At 34.1% G+C, this 22,109-nt stretch overlaps 2 protein-coding genes across 2 annotated transcripts; both read right to left on the bottom strand.

The window, feature by feature from the left end:
- Positions 1-2,072: 2,072 nt before the first annotated feature.
- Positions 2,073-3,510, bottom strand: LOC116345332 (golgin IMH1-like). The gene has a single exon (XM_031774596.1). It carries the CDS (start codon positions 3,430-3,432, stop codon positions 2,092-2,094), a length of 1,341 nt encoding a protein of 446 aa, XP_031630456.1. The 5' UTR covers positions 3,433-3,510; the 3' UTR covers positions 2,073-2,091.
- Positions 3,511-6,842: 3,332 nt separating this feature from the next.
- On the bottom strand, positions 6,843-15,327 carry LOC116345173. Its single transcript, XM_031774327.1, has 6 exons — positions 15,292-15,327; positions 13,671-13,818; positions 8,719-13,103; positions 7,799-8,644; positions 7,329-7,709; positions 6,843-7,217 (listed from the first exon to the last, which is right to left on the bottom strand). Exons 1-6 carry the CDS (start codon positions 15,316-15,318, stop codon positions 6,966-6,968), a joined length of 6,039 nt encoding a protein of 2,012 aa, XP_031630187.1. The 5' UTR covers positions 15,319-15,327; the 3' UTR covers positions 6,843-6,965.
- Between the last annotated feature and the right edge of the window lie 6,782 nt (positions 15,328-22,109).

The raw sequence follows: 22,109 nt of genomic DNA, 5'->3' as shown, positions 1-22,109 counted from the left end.
GTGCAATGAATTTGTTTGCACAGAAGTAAAATACCACCTTAACAATAGATAAAAGAAAAAAAAGAGTGATGATGATGATGATGTTGAGCCATCATGTGTCTATATAGACGCATATATAACATATTTTCGCTGTTACTGAGATGAATCCTTGTGGATTCATATACACAAATAGAAACAGCATGTAAAAATAGAATGATTATTCAAATTATGGGCACACACCTTGGTGTGCACACCACGGTGCTACGTTCTAAACTACATTTAAATCATCATTTGCTAAATGATCAATTATGAGTTTACCCCTCAATCATTTTCTTTTTTCATTCTCCCTCTCTCTCTCTCTCCGGTTCGCTTTCTCATTCGCGGTAAGTAAAATTACCTGACATGCGGCGCGATTTCATTGTGGGTATTTTCATGTGAGAGGTTTATTTGCTTCTGCATTTTGTTTTCTTTAAATTTTGATTTAGTTAGCAAAGCACTTAATGAACAGAAACCAACAATATGCATTTGTATCAATTTGGAATAAAAAAAATAGATATGAAAAATGCATCAATTTTTCATTTAAAATCCTCCGTTTCGCTTGAAAATATTAACATTAGTTTCCTAAACCCGATTTTCTTTGTTTATTTATTATAATTTGCATAGCGTCATGGCTTTCATCAAACTGCCTCCCGCTATTTTGTCGATCAAATTTCGTCTTACGCTCAACAGAATGTTGACGACACACAATCATACATATATACTTTTCATATTGCTGCTGCTGCTGCTGGATGACAATGTGTTGATATAGTGAGCGCAAGCGACAACTATTCACAGAGTAACACAAAACTATATAATTAATAATTAACATTTTATCATTATTGTTGGCAAGCAATGTATTTCATAATATGCAATTGGTTTGAACATCATACATCTCCAATTCCTGGCGTCAGTCTCGTTCAACGCCATTTTGTTGCTTTTTGCGGAAAAAAAATAATTTACAGAAAAAAGCATACGCCTTACACAGTAACGTTAATTTTGAGCTTCATTATATCAGCTGAGAAATTATGATTTCATGTCTTCTTTTTTCTATAGCAAAATAGGATTAAATTTCGCGCGCAAATGAATTTGATATTCTTTTTACAATACATGCACACAAATACATACACACGCTGCTTTTCAGTATTCGCTGATAATTTTGTCGCTTGATTTTACATTTTGATGCAGCCTTCATATTCAAAACACCAATGATGTTGTATGTGTTGAGCGCTGTTTTTATCACCATGCACGCATTTAATCGGCTCTGCTTAAAAAGTTATTAAATTTTATTACCATTTCCAGATCAACCATCTCCTTTACAATGTCAGAAGAAGATGTTCTTCCATCCAATATGCCGCGGCGACAGTGCAGCAATGCTTTAATCCATAGTAAAATAAGGAATTAATTTATGAAAATCGCTGAAAGGTCAAAGTCTATGATTTGCATATGGTCTGAGAATCGAAGAGAGAGGAGAGAAGAAAAACCAAATGCGATTTAATTAATACAAACCGGACACACATTGCAATCGAAATAGCACCCAATTTCCAAAGGTTGAAGGAATTTATTAAATAAAAAAGTATCGTTTATACCTTCATTGGTGCGTAGATACCAAATGAATTCTCATTCCAACATAGGTCATGTTTATGAAACCGGTTTTTGGTGGGGAGAACAACCGTCACTTACAATATGACCTCATCAGAAATTTCCCGGCCATCATAATCAAATTATTACGTCAATTCGAAATTTGCTCTTTTTAATTAACTGTTAGATGATCTGTATTCTGGATTACATATAATCTGCGGCCATAACTGCAGTTTGTTGTTTAACAATTTGTCTGCTATCATAAAGGCTGAATGAACAAAACATTTACAGTTTGGTTCTAATTTTTCCATTAATTGATTTTCATTCGGCCAACGCAATGAACTTAAATACACCAAGGATTATTACTATCATTTGGAATGAAGGAAAAATTACATGAAAAAAACTCAGTTTTAATTTTCAAGATTTTGTTTTATTTTTTGGTCAAACAATGGATTTCAAAAGAATGTTTTCCTCACAATTGAATTTCTTTTCTTCTTAATTTCGTTCGTGTTTAATTGGTTGTTCTTCGGTCTTGTATTTGGCCAATTCGTTCTTACAAAACGCAATGCTGTTCAACATTTCATTGTCCAATGACATAAGCCACTGTCGTTCACTTAGTAAGGTGGACACGTGTTTTTCTTGCAAAACGAACTTTTGTGCCATTAGGTCTTCGCGTTCTTTCATCTTCTTCAATGCAATGTCAAAGTCTTCAACTTGTTTTTGATTTTGCTCATAATGTTCTTTCATATTTTGCAGTTTTTCGTTTAGTTTGTTGTTTTGAATTTGCAATTCAGTCACTTCCTCATTCAATTGGTCTTTTTGGGTTTCAATTTCCACAACATCTAAACACCTCATGCTGCTTTCATTTCTCAACTGCTCCACTTCACGATTCAGTTCCTGGATTTTGTCGTATTGCTGAATGATCAATTTCCGATCAGCTTCATTGCCCTTCATTTCGCATTCGACCAACTTTTGCGTTAATTCAGCAAGTTTGGCACGTTTTTCTCGCAACTGTTCGTATTTATCTTTCAAAATCAATTTCAGCTCTTCGTATCCATTTTTGAACATTTGCAATTTTTCGTTGTCATTTTGCTCTACATCGGATATACTTCCAACATTATTTGAATCAGTTGAATGTGTACTCGACGATGGACTGCTCATATTCTGCAATTGATGTGTCAACATTTCGATAGTTTGACTCTTTTCGTTTAATTGCAATTTCAATGCCGCAAGCTGATTTTCATAGTTTTCGTTGCGCATATTTTCGTCGTTATGGTTGATACTGCTGTCATTACCGAGCAATTTAATCGTCTCCTTATTTTGCTTGATGATATTTTTGAGCTCTTTATTTTCATGCTTCAATGTTTCAATGACATTCGATGTGATGTCTTCACAAGCGGTCGCGTCAACATTTTTAATAGTTGATTTCAAGTGTTTATTCTCCGCAGTCAAAGCTTGATTTTCACGTGAAAGTATTGAAAACATTTCTTCCAAGTCGATGAGTGATTTTATGGCCTCCTCTTCACATTTGACACGACTTTCCAGGCATTTTCGTAAAAAGTCCATGTCTTCGGCAATTTGTTCGGTTGAAGCTGATTCACTTGCTGAATCGATGTGTGCCAAACCCTCATTCAATTGACTGATTACTTGCAAATAATGTTCGCTTATATCCCTGAGGCCATCGGTGAATTTTTCATAAACTTGTAATTTTTCCAGGTGCTTTGTGCACTCATCTTTTTCATCGCCATCGTCCGAATACTGTTCATCAATGCTGGCCAATTCATCTTCAAACTGATGTATAAATTTTTGAAACAACTGTTGGAGTTCCGCAGACATTTTTGGTTCCCTTTTATTGCTTGCTTTTGTCGAAAATATCAATTTTTATATTGACTGAATGTTGGACACAAATTTCGATGGATACTTGAATCGGATTCTTTTTTTTTGTACTGAAATGAATGAGAATGAATATGGGAAGGCAGACGCAAAGTATGTCATGTATTTAATTTGAATAATACTTGCTTTTACTGTGACTGTGAACCGTATTTCATATTTTTCAAAACAGATTGTCATAAACATTTACGATAACGTAATCTTGATCGATTTATTGGAAGTTAGTCATCGTCTCATATTCAAATGACGAAAGAAAAACATGTGGTAAAAGAATACCAACCTAAAAAAGAATGGCTAAAAAATGTCAAATGTGCAAACAGCACATATTGTGTATGTATTCAAAAATGATGAAAAGAATAAGGAAATAAGGGTAAATTTGACTTTGCATATATGTTTCATGCCTATGTAGAATGAATAGCATGTTCCAACCAAATCCTCACATAAAAAAATAAGTGTTTGTTCTAATTTTGAAATATATTTTTTTAATTATTTGCTCATAACAAGTAATTTCTTGGTGTGATTTTCTTCCATCGTTTTTTAAATTATTTGGAATTGATTTTACTCAATATTATATTTGGACAATTCTTTCTTGCAAATGGCAATAGTGTTAAGCATTTCATTGTTCAATTTCATAAGGTGTTGACGCTCATCCCGTAAGGTTTTAATGTGTGTTTCTTGTAGAACAAACTTTCTCGCCAATATTTTTTCAATATGTTTCAGATTGTTTCCATCCTCTTGCGACTTTGGCTTTAGCGTTGCATCTTCATCCAACAGCCCCATGGTTTCGCCGTCATCTGATTCGGTTGACGATGTTGATGTATCCTTTGGTTTTAACTCAGCATCCTCGTCCATTAGCTTCATTTTTTCTCCATCAGCCGTTTCCTCAGTAGATGGTGTAGATTCTTCAGCCATTTCTAACTTTTTCTCTTTTTCATATTCATCAAGCTTTCGCGTGAGTTCAGCAATACTATCATTTTGATCTCGTATTTGTTTGTATTTTTCTTTCAAAATCAGCGCCATCTCCTTATAGGCATTTTTAAACAACTGCAATTTATCGTTGTCATATTTTTCCGTTTCAGATAAACTCATTTCCGATCGGCTGCGTTGTGGGTGTTGAAATCTTGACTGTGTTCCATTCATGGAATTGTCGGAATTTTCGAAATGAGATCGTCGAGGTGTGCTGCCTGAATTCTTGATTTGATTAGTTAAATGGTTGATGACCTTCGTTTTTTCATCCAATTGGTTTCGCAACGACGAAAGTTGGCTTTCATATTCACTGGGAATACTGTCCTCGTCACCGCTTACATCTTTACTTCCAAGAAATTCCATCGTGTCTTTATTTCGTTTGATAATATCTTTGATTTTTTTATTTCCATCGTTCAGATTCAAGATGACATTGGATGCAATGCCTTCAGCTTCACTTTCGTCTGATTTTAATCGCTTTTTTTTCTCCAACAGGGATTTTACAATCCCTTCCAATTTGGCAAGCGAGTCCAAAGCAACTTCTTCACACTCTGCACGCTTTTCGAGGCAATTTCGTACGAAGTCCAAGTCTTTGGAAATATCGTCTCTCAACGGTCTGGTGCTTGATAGCTCATCGAGATTTGCTAAGCCATCATCCAATTGACCGATCACTTTCAAGTAATGTTCGCTTTTATCCTTAAGACCGTCCGTAAATTTTTCATAAATTTGCAATTTTTCCACATATTTTGCACATTCTTCGTCTTTTGATTCATCGACCGAGTACTGTTTATCAATACCAGCCAAATCGTCCTCAGATTTTTTGACAAACTCATTGAACAATTGTGTAAGTTGTTGAGACATTTTTTTTGGTCTTTGCTTTTACAATTTTTATATTGAATTAAAACTTTGAAGGTAGACACAATTTTCGTTGGATACTTGCTTCTTCTTTTTAGCTTGAATAAAATGATAGAGTGCAAGTTTTATGCAAAGCACATTACGATACGAACAAAATTTTGAATGTCATTGTCTAGTTTTAATATCAATATAATAAATGGCTTTTGTAAGATTAACTTTTCCGTATGGTAACCGAAATTAACGACTAATCAAGCTTTTTCAACCAGAGCAGTATCTGTTAATATTTTCAGACGATGGTGCAGCTGAGCGCGTCATTTCATGGCACTCGATATATAACTTGTACAAACCTCCAATTAATGAAATCTTATCGAAGAAAAACAGCATATTCTGCAATTTATAACCAAGGTAAAGTGTCTCAATAAAATCACAATTGAATCTTCGCGAAAAAAATCCAAAAAAAGAAGATGTTCTGCAAAAAAGAAACCTTTATAAAAAGTTACACAACTAAACAATGAAACACACAGGATTTTTCATAGCATTTTGTCAAGAGATATTCAACATTATAGCAAAACGGTATTTTTTTTAAAGAATTTTTATTATTTTGATTCATCGACGAATATTGCTTATTCGTTATTCATTTTACAGAAATTATTTCATAACATGTCTGTAAATAGCTAAAATTAAAAAAAAATATTATTTTCAAGCAATGGTATGAAGTTATGATGTGAAATATGGTAAGTTCTTTTGCCGTACTCAGAACACCTCTCCTTTTTTGTCTTCTTCAACCAACTATCTTCATAACTATCGCCACATTGCATACACTGGTAACTCGTAAGTATAGGTTTTGTTTCGTCCATGCTCTGTTTTGGAATGATTTGGGATTTTCCTTTTGAAAATCACAGTTTTGATGTGATTGACCAAATAAAGCAATTGAGATTGGCAATGAAGTAGTAATAAGTCACTGATGAAAGACTTGCAAGTTATAAGTGTCTTAAAAATGAAAATCAAATCAGCAAAATATCTAGAATCAATTGGAATTACTTGGCCATTTATTAATAAACATTTAAAATTTAGATTCATATATTTATGATGCGTGTTTTTCAATTTATCATAACAAATGCTGGATTGTATATGTCTCGTTTCAATTTAAACAACACAAAAGTGATGACTAATATCTTCGAATTGATGATTCAAAATTATCGGTTGAAAATGATGGGCAAAAAAACATCAACGAAATATGAATTGAATAATTTGTAATTTTGACTGAGAATCGCTGAAATTGATTGTTTTAATAAATCAACAAACTTATCACATTTGTAAAAGGACAAACCTTTTTTATCAACAGAATTTTATCTAAATAAAAAGCTGTAACTTTTCAACCATCTGAAATTTATAAAAATAGTAAAAAAAATGTCAACAAATTTTCTTCGAAAGTAATGTTTTTATTTTTATTTCGAAGAGAAATAAAAAAGAAACAAAATAACATAAATTTTAAAATGTCGAAAAACACATATGAACGATTATACGAACTATGCCTATATTAATACATTTAATTTACTCAAAAACATTGAAAATAGCTATTAATTTAACTGGAATTTGTGTTTGGTCGGCACAGATTTTCTACTTAATTTTTTTTAAATACTTAATGGCAATTGCCCATTCTAAATATTCCAGTTTGTGATCATTTCGAATATTTTTTGAATTTCGCTCAACCAAAGTTCTAGTTCCAGTTGGCTTTCCGCCGAAATGAAATATGGTTGAATACAACGGTTGCGATCACGTTTTTCCGGATCACCAGCATGCACTAAATCGATTTTAAAAGTTCGTGGCCGTGGGCAAATTTCTCGATCAACAAGCAATGATTTCGTGCGATAGTTGCACTGGTCCAGATTCAGCGTTAAAATTGGCGATTGCTAATTCAAATAAAGAAATAAATATGAACATTGATTGAAAATATGAACTTTAAATGCTTTAAAAACAGGAACAAAGAACAAACAATTTTAAAAAATAACTCTTAAGCTTACCGTATCGTTCACATCCTGTGGATAATTCCAAAAATTCATGGAAAATCCATCAATGCGACACCATAAACGATCCCATTTCTGTTTTGCATCGGCAATGTTCAAAAACCCGTTCGCACTGGAATCATGGAAATTAAGTTGCTCCTGATAGCCAATTTTCAGTGAATCGCATAAAGTGTTCCCCTGACCGCACAAAATGATGGCTGGTGAAATGAGACCGTATGAAGTGTACACGTATTTTCCATTTGAATTACGTTGTAATTTTCGTGGCGAATGATATGATGATGAGACGTGCTTTCGCGACAGATTTGATGATGTTAATAGCGTTTTACCGTGTAAACGAAAACGTGATGAATCGACTTTTGGTATAAAAGGCTCCGAGCTCTGTAAAAAGTGAGATTAAAAAAAAATGAAATGGTAAACATATACATTGTGTTGAAGCTTCATTGAAGAAATGAACAAATCATGCTTACCTTTTCACTATTTGCATTTTTCCTGAGACGCAGTGCATAGATTTCAACGCGAATTTCAAAATCGGCCGACAATCCATGGAATTGCATTTTCAAATTGTTGAACACAATTCGGTTGTCGGTGCGTTCTTTGGCGTCGGTAAATTCCACTTGATCACGATAGGAACAAGCACAAATGTAGAAATAATTGAAATGTGTATCATAAATTGAGTCAACCTTCAATTCAAATTCTAAATATTTGACAGTCAATACACCTTCACCCAGTTCATTTACAGTTTCATTTGTTTCGCCATCACATTGCCATAGTGTAATCAATTTTTCCAGTGCTGTGCATTCTTTTAAACTTGACATCAACATCAACTGTTCAGCTTCAACTAATTCACGTGAATTATGAAATTCACTGTTTGTTCGGCACACTTCCAGTGCATTTTGAATAGATTTCCGCATTTCTTGTTGTTGACGTATTCGATCAATCAAAGTTTTCATTTGAATTGCATTTGCCAAACTGTCGCTTGGCATCGTTTCTAGTCGACTACAAATCGATTCAAATAAGTGTTTCCGTTGTAAATCAGCACTTGAGCCGCCGCTCGACGATGATGCAAATGACTTAACATCGCTCGATTCGTCCGATCCGATTCCATCGGTTACAAAGCTGCAATCGTTTTTAATTGGCTTTTTACTATCCATTCGAAATGAATTGCGAAATTTGGTTTTGATGGCCTTCAAACTGGGTGACATTTTTAGCAGTTTTTTCGATGGCGAATTTGTTTTACTGAATGTTCGATAAAGTGATGAACCTGGCGATGATGAGTCAATTGAATCACATTCCGGTCGGTTGAAGGAAATAAACTGTAATGTAAGCAAGTCACGTTGATTAATCAAATCTTTGACAAAATTCAAAAAAAAAATGTGAAAAAACGTACCTTGGCTGAGTCTTTTGAAGAATTCATGTCAGTAGCACAGCTTCGAAATGCTGCATTTGTGACGTAATCATGTGACAAATCAGTTGAGTCGCCCATTTCGCTTGGCATATACTCTAAACTAGTGATTGTATCCTTGATTTCGCTGTTCAAGTCATTACCTCGACTTAAACTTTCACAATATGAACCAGTGCCGACTGTGTCAAATGAAAGTGTATCCACAAAGTCACTCAATGTTTTTCGCGGTGGATTTGTTACAATGTTTTTATTACGTCGATAAAACGATGAGCATCCGCTTGTTGCTATTGATTCGGAGCCCGAATTCGATTTGCGATCAGGTTTGAGTGCGTCGACTTCATCACAACCAGTTTGATATGGTTCTTCACTGGTTGCCGTTGTAAACATTTCATTCATTTTAAATTGGCATTGATCCAATTCGGTTTGAACAGCTGTTGCAAAGTCATTTATCAAACTCATGTCAAGCGATTCGTAACTTGAACTTAATTTAAAACTATCTCGATCAGCTGTATCACCGTCAACTTGATCTTCACTCTGTTCTTCGGTGCGTGATTCAATCGTTTCTAAGCTTCGTGTTTGCATCGAACCACGATTTACTGTTGCATATAATATTTTCGGATTGTTATTTACCATAATGTATTTGCTGGGCTGTGAGTCGCCACGATCACTTATGTACACTTCTTTCAATTGTACCGATGCCGTCGACGCCGATGGACAACTGCGAATCGCATTAACATCATCCTCCGGTTGACAACTGTGATATAATGTGTCTTGGCCCTTTGGTGATCGTATCGGCACGATTTCAGCATACAATGGTTCCGGCTCAGGTTCATTATGTAAATCAATTGTTGCTATTTGTTCAATTAATGAATCTTGATCTAAAATATCACCGCTACTTGTCGAAACATTTCTATTTCGAAATAGACATTTTTTTGCCGATGATGATGGCCGTTCCGATGCAATTTCATCAATATTACTCTCGCTACCATGCCCATTTTCAATTTGTTTGCGCATTTCGGACAACATTTCACCCATTAATAATACTTTATTATCAAATTCATCATAATCATTTGCTTTATAGTAATGCGTTGATTCATCAACATCCGATGGCCGTTTGTCGCGTCCCTTCATTTGAAAGAGCCATTTTGATGATTTGGCCAATTTTAAAATCATTTTCGATGGAGATCGTTTTATTGCTTTCTCTTGATCTGGCGGTGGCACTGGTAAATTGACCACACGATCAAAATCGAATGCTTCGTCTGGCGTTGCATATTGTTCAGAATCGTCCATTGACTTTGGTGCATCTTTCAACAGACGAATATTCGAAATTTCTGCATTTCTATTTGGGCTCGGTTTTAATGCAACCACATTTTGGTTGAATTCTTTTGGTGTCAAATTCAACGATTTATTCACACGTTTTTTATATTCTTCCTGAGCAATTGTATCGCGATTATTACATACCGTATTATCACCATCTTTAAGTGGCGTTGAAAATACGTCAACATTTGCATTCACTTTTTTTGCATCGCTCTTTGCTGGCGCTTCTTTTATCGATGGTTTTTTCAACAGCCTTTTTGATGTTCCAATCAGTGTTTTAGTTCGTTTTAATGCCGCTTTTCCAATACGTTTTCCAGTTTTGCCGAGCGTTGTATGTTTCTCTTTTTTCACTTTGCAATTACAATTTTTGCATATTGTTTCTGTTGGTTGGTCGCTTGCACGAACAGCAGTGACCGGAATCTCCTTCACACTTTCATATTGCGTATCATTTGTTACCAGCTCTTTGATTGGTGTGCTTAAATTATTTTGACGATTTTCGGTAAGTATTGATGAAAATCGTTCAAAATCTTTGGTCGATCGATTTGAACTGTCCACAGTATCGATGTCTTCCTTTGGAATAGAAAATCCAATATTTTGCACTGCACTCATTGGCGGAACGGTGTATTGTGTCGAACTGCTAAATTGATCGGCTGTAACATAGCGTGATGACGGCGGATCATTGTTATCAACATTGCTGCCCGGTCGAATCCATCCAAATTGAATTGATGACTCTTCGCCGACATGATCATATTTCGGTTCACCGTTGTAATTTGATGGAATAACAAAACCCATAACTTGTTCATGGCGATTTAATTCGGAAATCGGTACGGTAGCCGATGATTCGAAACTTTGTTTCGATAATGGTGACGATGATGATGAGGCTGTAAAACATCGTGGCGGTTTAATTGGTGCCAATTCAATTGAACGTTTCTTTTCAAGCTTTTGTAGTTTCTCCTTTTCCGTAATTGCATAGGCCACATTTTGCAGTAGTGTTCGTCGTACACTTGTAATTGATTTTTGTTCGATGCGATGCTCAAGCAAACGACGAATCGATTTTCCTGTATATGTTGGACTAGACTGTAATTTATCGAATACAAAATCATCGCTCAGAAATTTATTGCGAACATTTTGTTCATTTTTCGTGTGTTTTATGGATGTTTCACATGTTTTGGTCGCCTCCAATGACGAAACAATGTTGTCGATGACATTTTTATCACAGCACATTTCTGCCGATCGATTTAATGTTTCGTTGAAAATCTCCTCGGAAAATGTATTATCGATGATAATTTTTGGCTGAGATCGTTTCTTTTGTCGACGTTTAAATTCTTTAATCTTTTCCTTGTCTACTTCGATTTTCGATGTGACAATTCGTTTTTCACTCAATTCCTGTTCGATGCATATCATTGGTGATGCACACTTTTTCGTTGCCACATTTTTATTTTGCTTTTGATTTTTGGTGTGTGTACGTTTAACCATTTTCGTTTGGACTTGTTTTAATTCACTTGATTGACTTTGTGCATAGGTCGAGTCATAGTTTTCATTAGAAAAATCGTTTGATTTTCGTGACACACGAATCTTTTCCGCCGGATAATACATCGTTTCGGAATTTAAATCGGTAAAACTGGCACAATTAAAATATTGACTCGTTTCAGACTGATATTCAATGTCACTTTTTATTGAAAAGAAACTATTATTATCATCGTCGTCATCATCATCATCATCACTGCTACTTCTTGTGTTCGACTCATTGTTAGTTGATTCAACATCAAAATCATTTTCATTGTTACATTCGTGTGTTTGTTTAACATTTGCATTTACACCACTTTCACTGCCTAATGTCGCATAATCACTGACGCTTGTGTCACTTTCTTCACTCGTCTCACACGTTTTTGTCAAATAGTTTTCGATGGCATTTGGTTGGGCACGTTGATGTTGTTGATTTGCATTAATTTCATGTTCGCCGGTCACATTTTGTGTTCTAATGGTTATTGTTATTTTACGTGAATTTGTTTGATATGTATTTGTTGCGGTTTCACTGGCGCGCATTTGAATGCCATTGCTATTCAATGTGCGTGCACAATTCAATCTAGTTGATTCAATTTGATTGTCTATGATATTTTGTTCGTTTTCTTCACTTTTTTGTTGATTATGTCGATTTTCGGTGAGTGGAAACGATCGACATTTCCGTTTTGTCGCTAATTTTGGTGATTTTTTTGCCGTCAAATCGTTTGTTTTGCACGCACACTTTTTGCATCTGTTATGATTCGATGTTGTGTCAACACTGTTTGCATTATTTTTTCCGCAATGCATGTAGCCACCGCTGCTGCTGCTGTCCGTTGGGTCAAAATAACCGTTATTGAACGATATCTTGCGATACATTTCGCATTCACGGTTGCGCATATTTTCAATGACCAAATTCGTTTCACTATTCACATCGCTCGAATCACTGTAGTCGGACGGTTGGAAACGTTTGCACAGGCCGCCTCGTTTTGAATTGATCACCGGATAATGTTCGTCGTTCGTTCGATGATGCTGTTGATGTTGATTACAATAACTGGACAATGGTGCTTTGTTCTCTAAACTGTTGCGTGCGCTTCGTCGACTTAATTTGTGTGTTATTTGCTCATGCGATTTACTCCAAACTGCAGCGTTACCCAGACGACGATGTTGTTGCTGCTGCTGGTGTCGATGTTGTGTGCCGTTTGAACTATTTGCTTGATAAAGCGTGTCACATCTGTTTTTTGTATCTAACACATTCAAGTGTTGGGCGGTCTGTTTTGAATTATCGAAACTTTTTGCTTGTCTGTTTTTCTCCGTCAAACGATTACGACTGTCAAACGTATCATTTGAATTATTTTGAAAATTGGTTGCATTTCGTTGTTCGACATGGAGTTGATTCTGCCCTATAACATCGTTGTCAATCCGATTTGTGTTAAATAATTTATTTGACGTTGCCAATGCATCACTGTAAGTTGATACGATTACCGATTGAGCCGAATAATATTCATCCGAATCGTTTTCCACAACTGGAGTCTCGTTACTTCGTGCGCCTGCTGGAAGACAAAATGTAAACAAAAAAAGAAAAATTAGACATAGAAAAATTAAGACTTGTTTATAAAAATCGTATCGGGTGTGTGCGCGTATTGCAAAGGAAATAGTCAAGTGTTGTTGCTTGCCACTTAAATATTATGACTTTCATTCAACCCGAAAAATTTGTTTAACGAGAGGAACTAATCCAGACTTTATTTCTATTTTGGATGAATGTGAATGACTGAAACTTCCTTCTAAATTGTAGATCGAGAGATAAAGGCGAGCGTGCGTGGTGAGATGCAATCAAAACAGAAAATATAAAGCACAATTTCGCAACCGCCCATTTTGAGCAATAGCATTGAGATAATGTTTGCCATAGTTGTAGCCACTTCGTATTCATTTCAATTAAATAAATCAATAAATGCCAAGACGTGACTACGCAAATAATACCTACTTATTCAAACAATTTCCACACATGCCATTTATGATTTGCTGCACGCGTTTTCGCCTCTATATTTTAATCTATCTCTCTCTGTCTCTCTCAAACACATATAAATCCGTACTCTATTGCTCTCGCTCTCTTCATTTACCTTCTTCATATTGGAGATTGTTGTTCAACAGTGATCGATGCAACGGATCTAATATTGTAAGTATGGCTGGATTTGGTTTTTTCACTAGATCATCGTCTTGGTCATTGATGACCATTTTCTCATTTGCTTCAACGACGGCCATTTCTTTCTATTATTACGGAGAAGAAGAAGAAACAAAAAACAAGAATATAAACATACACGTTTAACATGAACAACAGAACGTTGCTAATGAATTAATCAGGGACATGCCGAGCAATATTGGTTTAAAAGATTTTTATCGAAACAAGTGTATGCAATGAGAGTGTCAATAAACTGCTTTATTATACACAGAAACTTGTACAAATAAGCATTGAAACGAAGGGAACAATGTGGATTGAAATAAATGTGATAACCGTATTTGGTAATATGAAACGATTGAATGGCTATTTTGAAGCGGCCACATGTTTCGAATCATTTGACGAAATCAGTTCAACCATTTTTGGCACATTTTCTGATTTTCTATGGACACTGCTTTTTTTCTCTCCCTCTTCAGTTTAGAAAGACTCTACTTTGCAAAATGAATCCTTTGATGAATAAATTCTTTTCTTCTCCAAGTTGCTTTATTGTTATGTCCGTTTTTTTTCGAGCATAACAAAAGCCGAGTTTTTCAACACATTGTAGCACATGTACACACTCCGAACAAAAGGCCATATAAAAAACGAAAGAAACAAGTGTTTAAAAGCCGTTTTTTTTTCTTTTTAACTATTTTTACGATCGTTCAGTGCAATCTCTTGTTTCCTCTACTCTCCGTCCTTTTATATGCACTTTTTATTTTCTTCGGTTTTTTGTCCAGTGATTTTCTGTACGAATCACAACAAATTGGATGTGCATACTTGAACGTTGTAATAACCAAATACGGGAATATGGTCGATGGTTTCTTTTTTTCTTCACTCCTTTTCGAAATGTCTATTAAAACTGAAACACCATTTTTGTTCGTTGTAAAAATTTGAAATAAACAATTTTTTTTCTGTCGGCCTCAATATATCATGAGGTGTTATGTTGTAGTCGATTTTATTTTTCTTCGTCAATCGCACACAGATTTGTTTATCTAATCTGTCTATGAATGAGAGACAAATGCCCGATTTGATGTGCTATTGAGAGCAGGTAGCTGGCGCATTTTACGAGAAATAAAAAAAAAACAGAAGAAATACCGCACTGTTTACATTTCCAAATACAAATGAATAAAATTATGAAATATGCAATTTTTTCTTCTATATCACTCTTTTCCTCCCCCTTCCTTCTTTTTATACAGATTTTTTTTGTTTATCTCTCTCTCTTTCTCTTGCTCTCTTTATACATTAAAAACGGAAAAAGAGAACGAATAAAGAACGAACCGAATCGTCAAAAGATTTATTTATTCGATAAACAAAATACACACATTTTAAAAAAACGACATTAATCCATCGATCGAATTGTACATCGAGACACTTGTGTGACAAAAAAAAAAAACGATAACACACAAATAGTTAGACTTTCATACAAAATATATGATTTATCTGTATATTTATTGGCTGTGTATTGATTTAAGTTTATGTTGATAATTCTCTTTTTTGTTACTTCGTCCCATAGTCTATGTACTCACAATAAAACTAACAAATTCTCTATACATCCAATATTCGGAACTCCAACTGATTCGATCTAGTAGTCAATGAATAGTTTCAATTGCAATTCTATTTAAACAGATTTCAACGAAGAAAGAAAAAAGAATTTAATTTCGAAACGAAACCAAACCGATCGAAATCACTTTATATAAAGTCTGTAAGTGAAGCAAACACAGAATGAGATAATAAATAAATTAAAGTGTTGTTAAATTCTGGTCTTCACTTTTAATGTGCACTATACGCTCTTGAGAGATACAACACTTATTGAAATGCTGACTGTTGGAATATGAATGTACACATTTTCATTTATAATTGTAACAATTATTATTTTGTGCTCTTTTTTGTGTTTCGTTTTAAATTCCGCATTGAAACGCAATCACGTACACTTAATCGCACTATATGATATGCATTTTCCACTGAAGACGATGACGACGGATTCCAGTTTTTTTTTTCGAAATGGTGTTGTGTTCTAATTTTTGTACATTTAATTAATCATTCATACGAATTGCGTCGCAAATATTATACACACAGGAAAAGAAATCAGACAAAATCAAAACACATGTGTGTGCTATCCAATAATAACGTCCATTGCTTTCAAAATAGTAACAGACAAAATACATAATAACAAAAGGCTTTATTTATTTTGACAAAGTATTTTAAATTGTTATTGTTATAGTTTCGTATTTATTTGATAGCAAAATATAAATCGGAAATCGAATCGATTACAAATGTCCATTTAAAAATGGAGCGAGAGAATCAAATCGAAATGGGAAACGATATATTACCATTCACGCATACAAATAATCAACAAGTAAAACCATTAAACAATACACTTCAAGCTTAGACTTTGTCTGGTACGTTTTTTTTTTGTAGGTATTACGAAAGCTGAAACCACATATGTATATATTTAAATGTTATACATTGAGCGCGATGCATAAATGCACGGAATTTGCATTTAAATTAGTTTTAATCGTTGGAAAATGTGCTGCGAGTAGCATTTGGTCAAACTTGAAAAGAAATCGTTTCATTTTACCAACGGATTTCTTTTTTGACGATTTCTCACTCTTTTTTCGCCAGAAAAAAAAAGAAACCACGAGTGTTAATTTTCAGACAGGCAGTTAAATCTTGTTGTTTTATTCAGCAACAACCAAAAAAAAACGAACAACAAAAACCGTTGACGAAAAAAGTAATATGTGCCTTTGTATTGAGGTCAATTAAACAGCCCGTATGCATACACAGACTACACCATAAATGCGGATATTACACGATCAAATGAGAAAAATGAACAAGCAGAGACACAACACAATCACAGACCATCAAAATTGGAATCAATAAAACCCAATTCGAAGTAATTCTCCGTTGAGTGTTGCTCTCAAATTTCACTGTTAAATCAAATCCATTAAATGCATCTCATTACATTTTGACAAATCTATTTTCGGGCCACCAGCTATGATACGTTCACTCACTCACAAACAATCAAATTAATAAAAAAAAATTATGATTTATGTTATATACAAACTTATGGGAAGGGAAGTATTTGATTTTCACTACTTTTGAATATGAATTGAATCAAATCGAGCGGGTCCGGAACACTCAAACTTAAACGATACTCCAAAAATATACAACATATACTCTATCGACATTGATTGAACACTACTGAATTTATTGACTTTGATCTTTGAATTATATATCACAGATTCAACGGCGATTTGCAATTGAAATTGATCGTATTTCATAAGTTTAACTGTTTGAACTGAAATCAAAATGCGTTTGAAAAACGTGTTGGCGCACATAAAACGTTTGCGTTCATGTTCAACGTTTGAACAATCTCGTCACTATTTTGCTTCTGAAATGAATCTATGAATATGCCATCATATTCCGTGAGTGATTAGAGTTTCTGGTTTCTATTCATGAGTAAAAAAAGCGTTGACACGTTTTTTTGTTGTGTTATTCACTTGATTTCAGCATAATTTTTTCTTCATATCCATCACATTCTCTTCGTCTTAATTTTTTTTTATTGTTGTTGTATTTTGCATATACGTAAAACAAGAAAGTGGCCGTGTATATAGTGGAATCGTTGAACTCTTGTGCGCACAATGCAATGCTATTCGCGAGGATATCAACGACATCATTTAATGATAACGATTATTCACGAAAAAGTGCCACATAACATAATGGCCGAAACAGAACAAGAATATTAAATCAACAACAACAACAATATTTAAAAAAAAAAGAGAAACGTGCAAAAAAAACTAACAACCTTAAAATCAAGTTTACCGATTTGCTATATAAATAAAGCCTTTTTCGATTCTCTTTTGTCCGCTTGATTTTTAATTTTAGCTTCTTATGGTTTTTTTTCTTCTTTTCTTTTTCTGCACCTAACTGTGTTCATATTCACATTCGTCTTTCGCTCAAAATGCTTCGGCTTGACAAAAATCGTATTAAAATAATATAAAAAAAGAAGCAAATCAAGTTCGCATGTTTATATTGTTCATTATGACCGGTCGAATCGATGTGGACACGACCGAATAAAATGAAACGATGTTTAGTTTTGTGACCGCGACCAGACGAAATGCGTGGAAACATCCGAATGTGAATAAGTGCGCGCATGTGTGTGCGTAAACGATGAGAGAGAAAGATTCGAGTGCGAAATCAACCTAATGGTATTGCAAAGCATGTGTGGCTCGTGCTGACTTTTTTCCTTCTCTTCTTTCGAGTCATTTTTCTCTCTTTTTCGTTGCCTTGCACGATCTTGAGCGCGACCAAAGATTCGCGTGCTCTCGCGAATAACTCTCTGCGTCTTATATACACAGTGCATCACACAAAATCGGACCGTTTATATAAGGCAATCGTGCATGCACGTTGATCGATGCACATGCACAAATATGCAGACAACCCATTTTTTCGTCTCTCTCAAAAAAAAAAAAAGATTTCCAGTTACGTCGCGTTTTTCTCGCGTATTTCGCCTTCATACACAGCGCAGCACTTTTAAATGACAGGATTTTATGGCTTGTTGTTGTAGGAACAGAAAAAGGGCAAAATGAAACGCAGAAAAGGAGTCAAACAACAATTAAATGGAAAGCATCTCACACATATAACCAATATCACATACGCGCACAAGTCACATTTAAAGGCACGCACTCTTAAAAATGTTTCGTTCTCTACATTGTTTGCGCCAGGAAAAAATTTTCACTGCCAAAATTCATGCATGTACCACAAATTAATTAACCACAAATATTTTTCATTAAAATGAAATAAAACTCGGTAAATGATGATTTTTTTTTTCATAACATTTCAAACAACGAGCACACACGTTTGAGAATCAACACTTCGTTTAGAAATTTTGATTTAAAAAAAATTAACCATATAGTATAAACGGATGCTTACCATTCATGGTGATCAATAAAATAAATAGGATCAACAGTTAAAAATATAATGAAATATCATTCTTTCAATTGGACGCGAAAATAAATTATATTTAATTAAATGAATGAAAATGAATTGCACTATTTTTTTAATACAGAAAACAAACTGGAGAACTTAAATAAAAGACGTTTTATTCACAATCGTTGCGAAGACAATAAGTAAGAACGCACATAAACAATAGCCATACTACATGCAATGTGTCTATGGTGTGAGGCCAATGCATTGGCGAATTGCGCTCCAAAACAAAACCAACGAGAAAATTCAAATCGCATTCAAAATTGACATTTAACGTTCATTTGTTCGCTTCGTGCAATGTCACATACACACGCACGCACACATACAATACACACAGATTGATGACAGTTCGGCCAAACTCATATAAAACTGTTGTTTTTTAAACGAGCTACGTTGTACTAGCACAACGGTCGGTTGAATATGAAGAAAATCGATCACAATTCAGGAAAAAAATTCAAATCTGTTTTTATTTTAAAAAATGACATTAGTTTTTCATTTATTATGATAAACATTGTAACAGTGTGTAAGAAATAAAGATTCAGAATAAAAGTCATTCCTGTTAACCGGCAGCTATACTGTAGTACTAGATTTTGTGTGGTATAAATGCATATTCGAAGGATATATTTCCAAATGAACAAACGGTTCGCTTATATTATGTGAAACTATTTTAATGTTTTCACATTTATTTTCGCACGCAAACTACTCTCGCATTATAAAAAGCAGTTCAGTTTCGAAACTACTTTTATTATATTCCTTTTGGTTGAGAAAAGAATCGGCATAATTAAAATTCGCACTATTGCAAACATACACACTAAATGAAAGGTCTCAGCATTTTTGTGATTCATTTTCACAAATATCGCTGGCGAACCAAGATGATGTCATACAAATATGAATATTTCGTTTTCAGTTTACCGTCACTGTCACAATATACAAACTCACGTCCAATGCCAATGAACAAAAGCAAAAGTCATTAAAATAATTGATTCGTCAAACATTCAATGAGCGACAGTTTAACACGTTTGAAACTCTTCCAATTGCGGTTACTTGATAACATTTCGTTGCAAGCAAAAGAAAATTGTATGCAGATCTTCATTCAGTCAATAATTCATATACAGCCTGTAATAGGTGAGCTCAAATGATTACGATTCTTATCAAATCGCAACAAATCTACAGTGTACCACGCAAAAAAACAAAACTAGATTGTTCAAAATTCGAACAAATTAGACGGAACTTTTTGAAATCTATTAAAGTTGTCATTTAAATTTGGTTTTTCATTTCATTTCGATGCTCAAAATGTCAACATCAAGTGCTATTCCAAGAAATCAATATATTTACCATAAAATGCAACAATTGCTCAACTGCTCTACTTAAAGGATGAAATAGCTGACGTTCATTTTATTTTCAACAGCAACGGGCAACATCAATAGGCTGCGATCCTCAAAGCAATTCTGGCATTGGGGTAGCAAAGTGTTCAAGGTGTTATGTTTTACGATGATCTGATGGAGAAAAATGAAATTGTGAATATCGACTTTTCTTTACATTTTTATTACAGTGGCATTATCGTACAAAAATATTGAAGGTGTATTGAAATTGGCCGATAAATATGATTTGAATGAATTTAAATATATCGAACTGACTAGACTATTAACGTATCAAATCATCTGTATTTTCCCGGAGTGACATTGTTAAACTGTTAAACTTTTTAAATCGAAATTAATTGATATTAAAATAATTCGGTAATGACGTCACATTTAATGTGGTATTTCCAAGAACAACGATACAAGAGCGAATTGAAAAAAACACTTCATCAAATGAAAACAGGTTCCATTGAGATTTGAACATAATTTGAATAAAAGCATCATAAAGTGTCATCTAACACGGATTAATTAATAGCATAAGATTAATGTGTCACATTATAGATGTAAATTGAACAAAAAAAAATTGTGTATCGATGTGTCTATTTAAAAAGTGAGAAAAGTTTTAAAATATTTTGAAATTCAAGTTTACTTTATATAATTTTGGTCTAACAATATTTGTTTTATAGCAAGAAATTTTAGCAAATGTAATAACATATAACAACAATGTGTTCCGAATGCGTATTATGACATATTGTCCAATTAGTGCTAAAGAGTTGACATGCGCACCATAATTAGTGTCTTGCCTCTGGCTAAGCGCAATAATCAATAAAGTGACAATAGAAAATAGCAAAAACGCATTCGCATTATTTTAAAACATAAATCCATCTTTTACTGTGGTATTAGTGAAGAAATTTTCGGTGTACTCAGTGGTTTTTTGAAGATAGTGTTTTAAATAATGAGTCATATTACTTTAACGTCAGCAAAAGGGATAGAAACCCTCGACACTGATGAAAATGCATCCACCTGTTATAAAGTAGATGGAACAAAAATAGAAACGAGCGAAAAATTAGATACTCCAGGAAAAGTAAGTAAATGACATTGAAGTAAACATTTGATTTGCATTCTTTCCTTCTTCACATTATATTGTGATATTTTCAACTAGCTGAATCAGCTCACGCACGTAACTTCAGACGCTGAAGTGGATCGAAGATAATAAATGTGGTTGTTACAGTGATTACTCCATTTCAGCTGGCTGAAAATATCTCAAATAATGTCTGTTTGGTACTGAACATTTCCCACATCCGATAATATTTTCCGCAAATAATTAAAAGAAATATATGGGCACGTTGCAGTTTTCTTTTGACAAATTTCTTAAGGTCATGAATATTCTAGACGGTTCATATTAATGTTATATAATTTAGAGGTTTTTCACTATAATTTTGGATAAATTAAAAACATTTATTAGATGACACCATTATAATGTCCAGCATACATAGCGTCCGAGCGAAAAGATGCGTTGAATAGGCGCTATTTTCTTATTGATATATCAACAGCTGTAGATATGAATGTCCGAGAATGAACAGTCAGCATTTTTTGTATGGCGGTGTTACATTTCAATAAACTCTCAGGAGAAGTCTCACATTCATTCTCGGACAATCATAAATATATCTTAAAAATCGTCATAAAATTTTCAAAAAATCCGAATATTTTCGATTATTTTTCGACAAGGAAACAGCGGTCGATAAAACTTACATTATTAATATCTAATAAATATTCGATAAAAAAAATTTAGTACTTCAAATGAAATAAATAATTTCCTTTAATCTTTAAATCTCACATAACTAGTTATTAATCACGGATCCACCATCATCCACCAAAGATGCACTCAGCCAATCATCTATATCTGCAGATGAACTTGAATCTAGAACAACGAGTGCGACAACTACAGCTTCGGGAAGCTCAGCGCCAAGTTTTACTTTTAATCAACCATCAACGACTAA

This window comes from Contarinia nasturtii, unplaced genomic scaffold, assembly GCF_009176525.2.
Source record: "Contarinia nasturtii isolate CC-2019 unplaced genomic scaffold, AAFC_CNas_1.1 Cnas_scaffold_1240, whole genome shotgun sequence".
In the NCBI taxonomy this organism is placed as follows: domain Eukaryota; kingdom Metazoa; phylum Arthropoda; class Insecta; order Diptera; family Cecidomyiidae; genus Contarinia; species Contarinia nasturtii.
Note: the sequence above shows the minus strand (reverse complement) of the source record. Positions and strands in the feature narration are given on the sequence as shown.

What these genes read in the sequence shown, in the direction of transcription:
- LOC116345332 (XM_031774596.1), bottom strand. Translation starts at nt 3,432, where the DNA reads ATGTCTGCGGAACTCCAACAGTTGTTTCAAAAATTTATACATCAGTTT.
- LOC116345173 (XM_031774327.1), bottom strand. Translation starts at nt 15,318, where the DNA reads ATGTATAGAGAATTTGTTAGTTTTATT. An exon ending in CAATCTCCAATATGAAGAAG is followed by an intron (nt 13,104 to 13,670) that starts GTAAATGAAGAG and finishes TTTGTCTTCCAG; the next exon opens with CAGGCGCACGAAGTAACGAG. An exon ending in CACAGGATGTGAACGATACG is followed by an intron (nt 7,218 to 7,328) that starts GTAAGCTTAAGA and finishes TATTTGAATTAG; the next exon opens with CAATCGCCAATTTTAACGCT.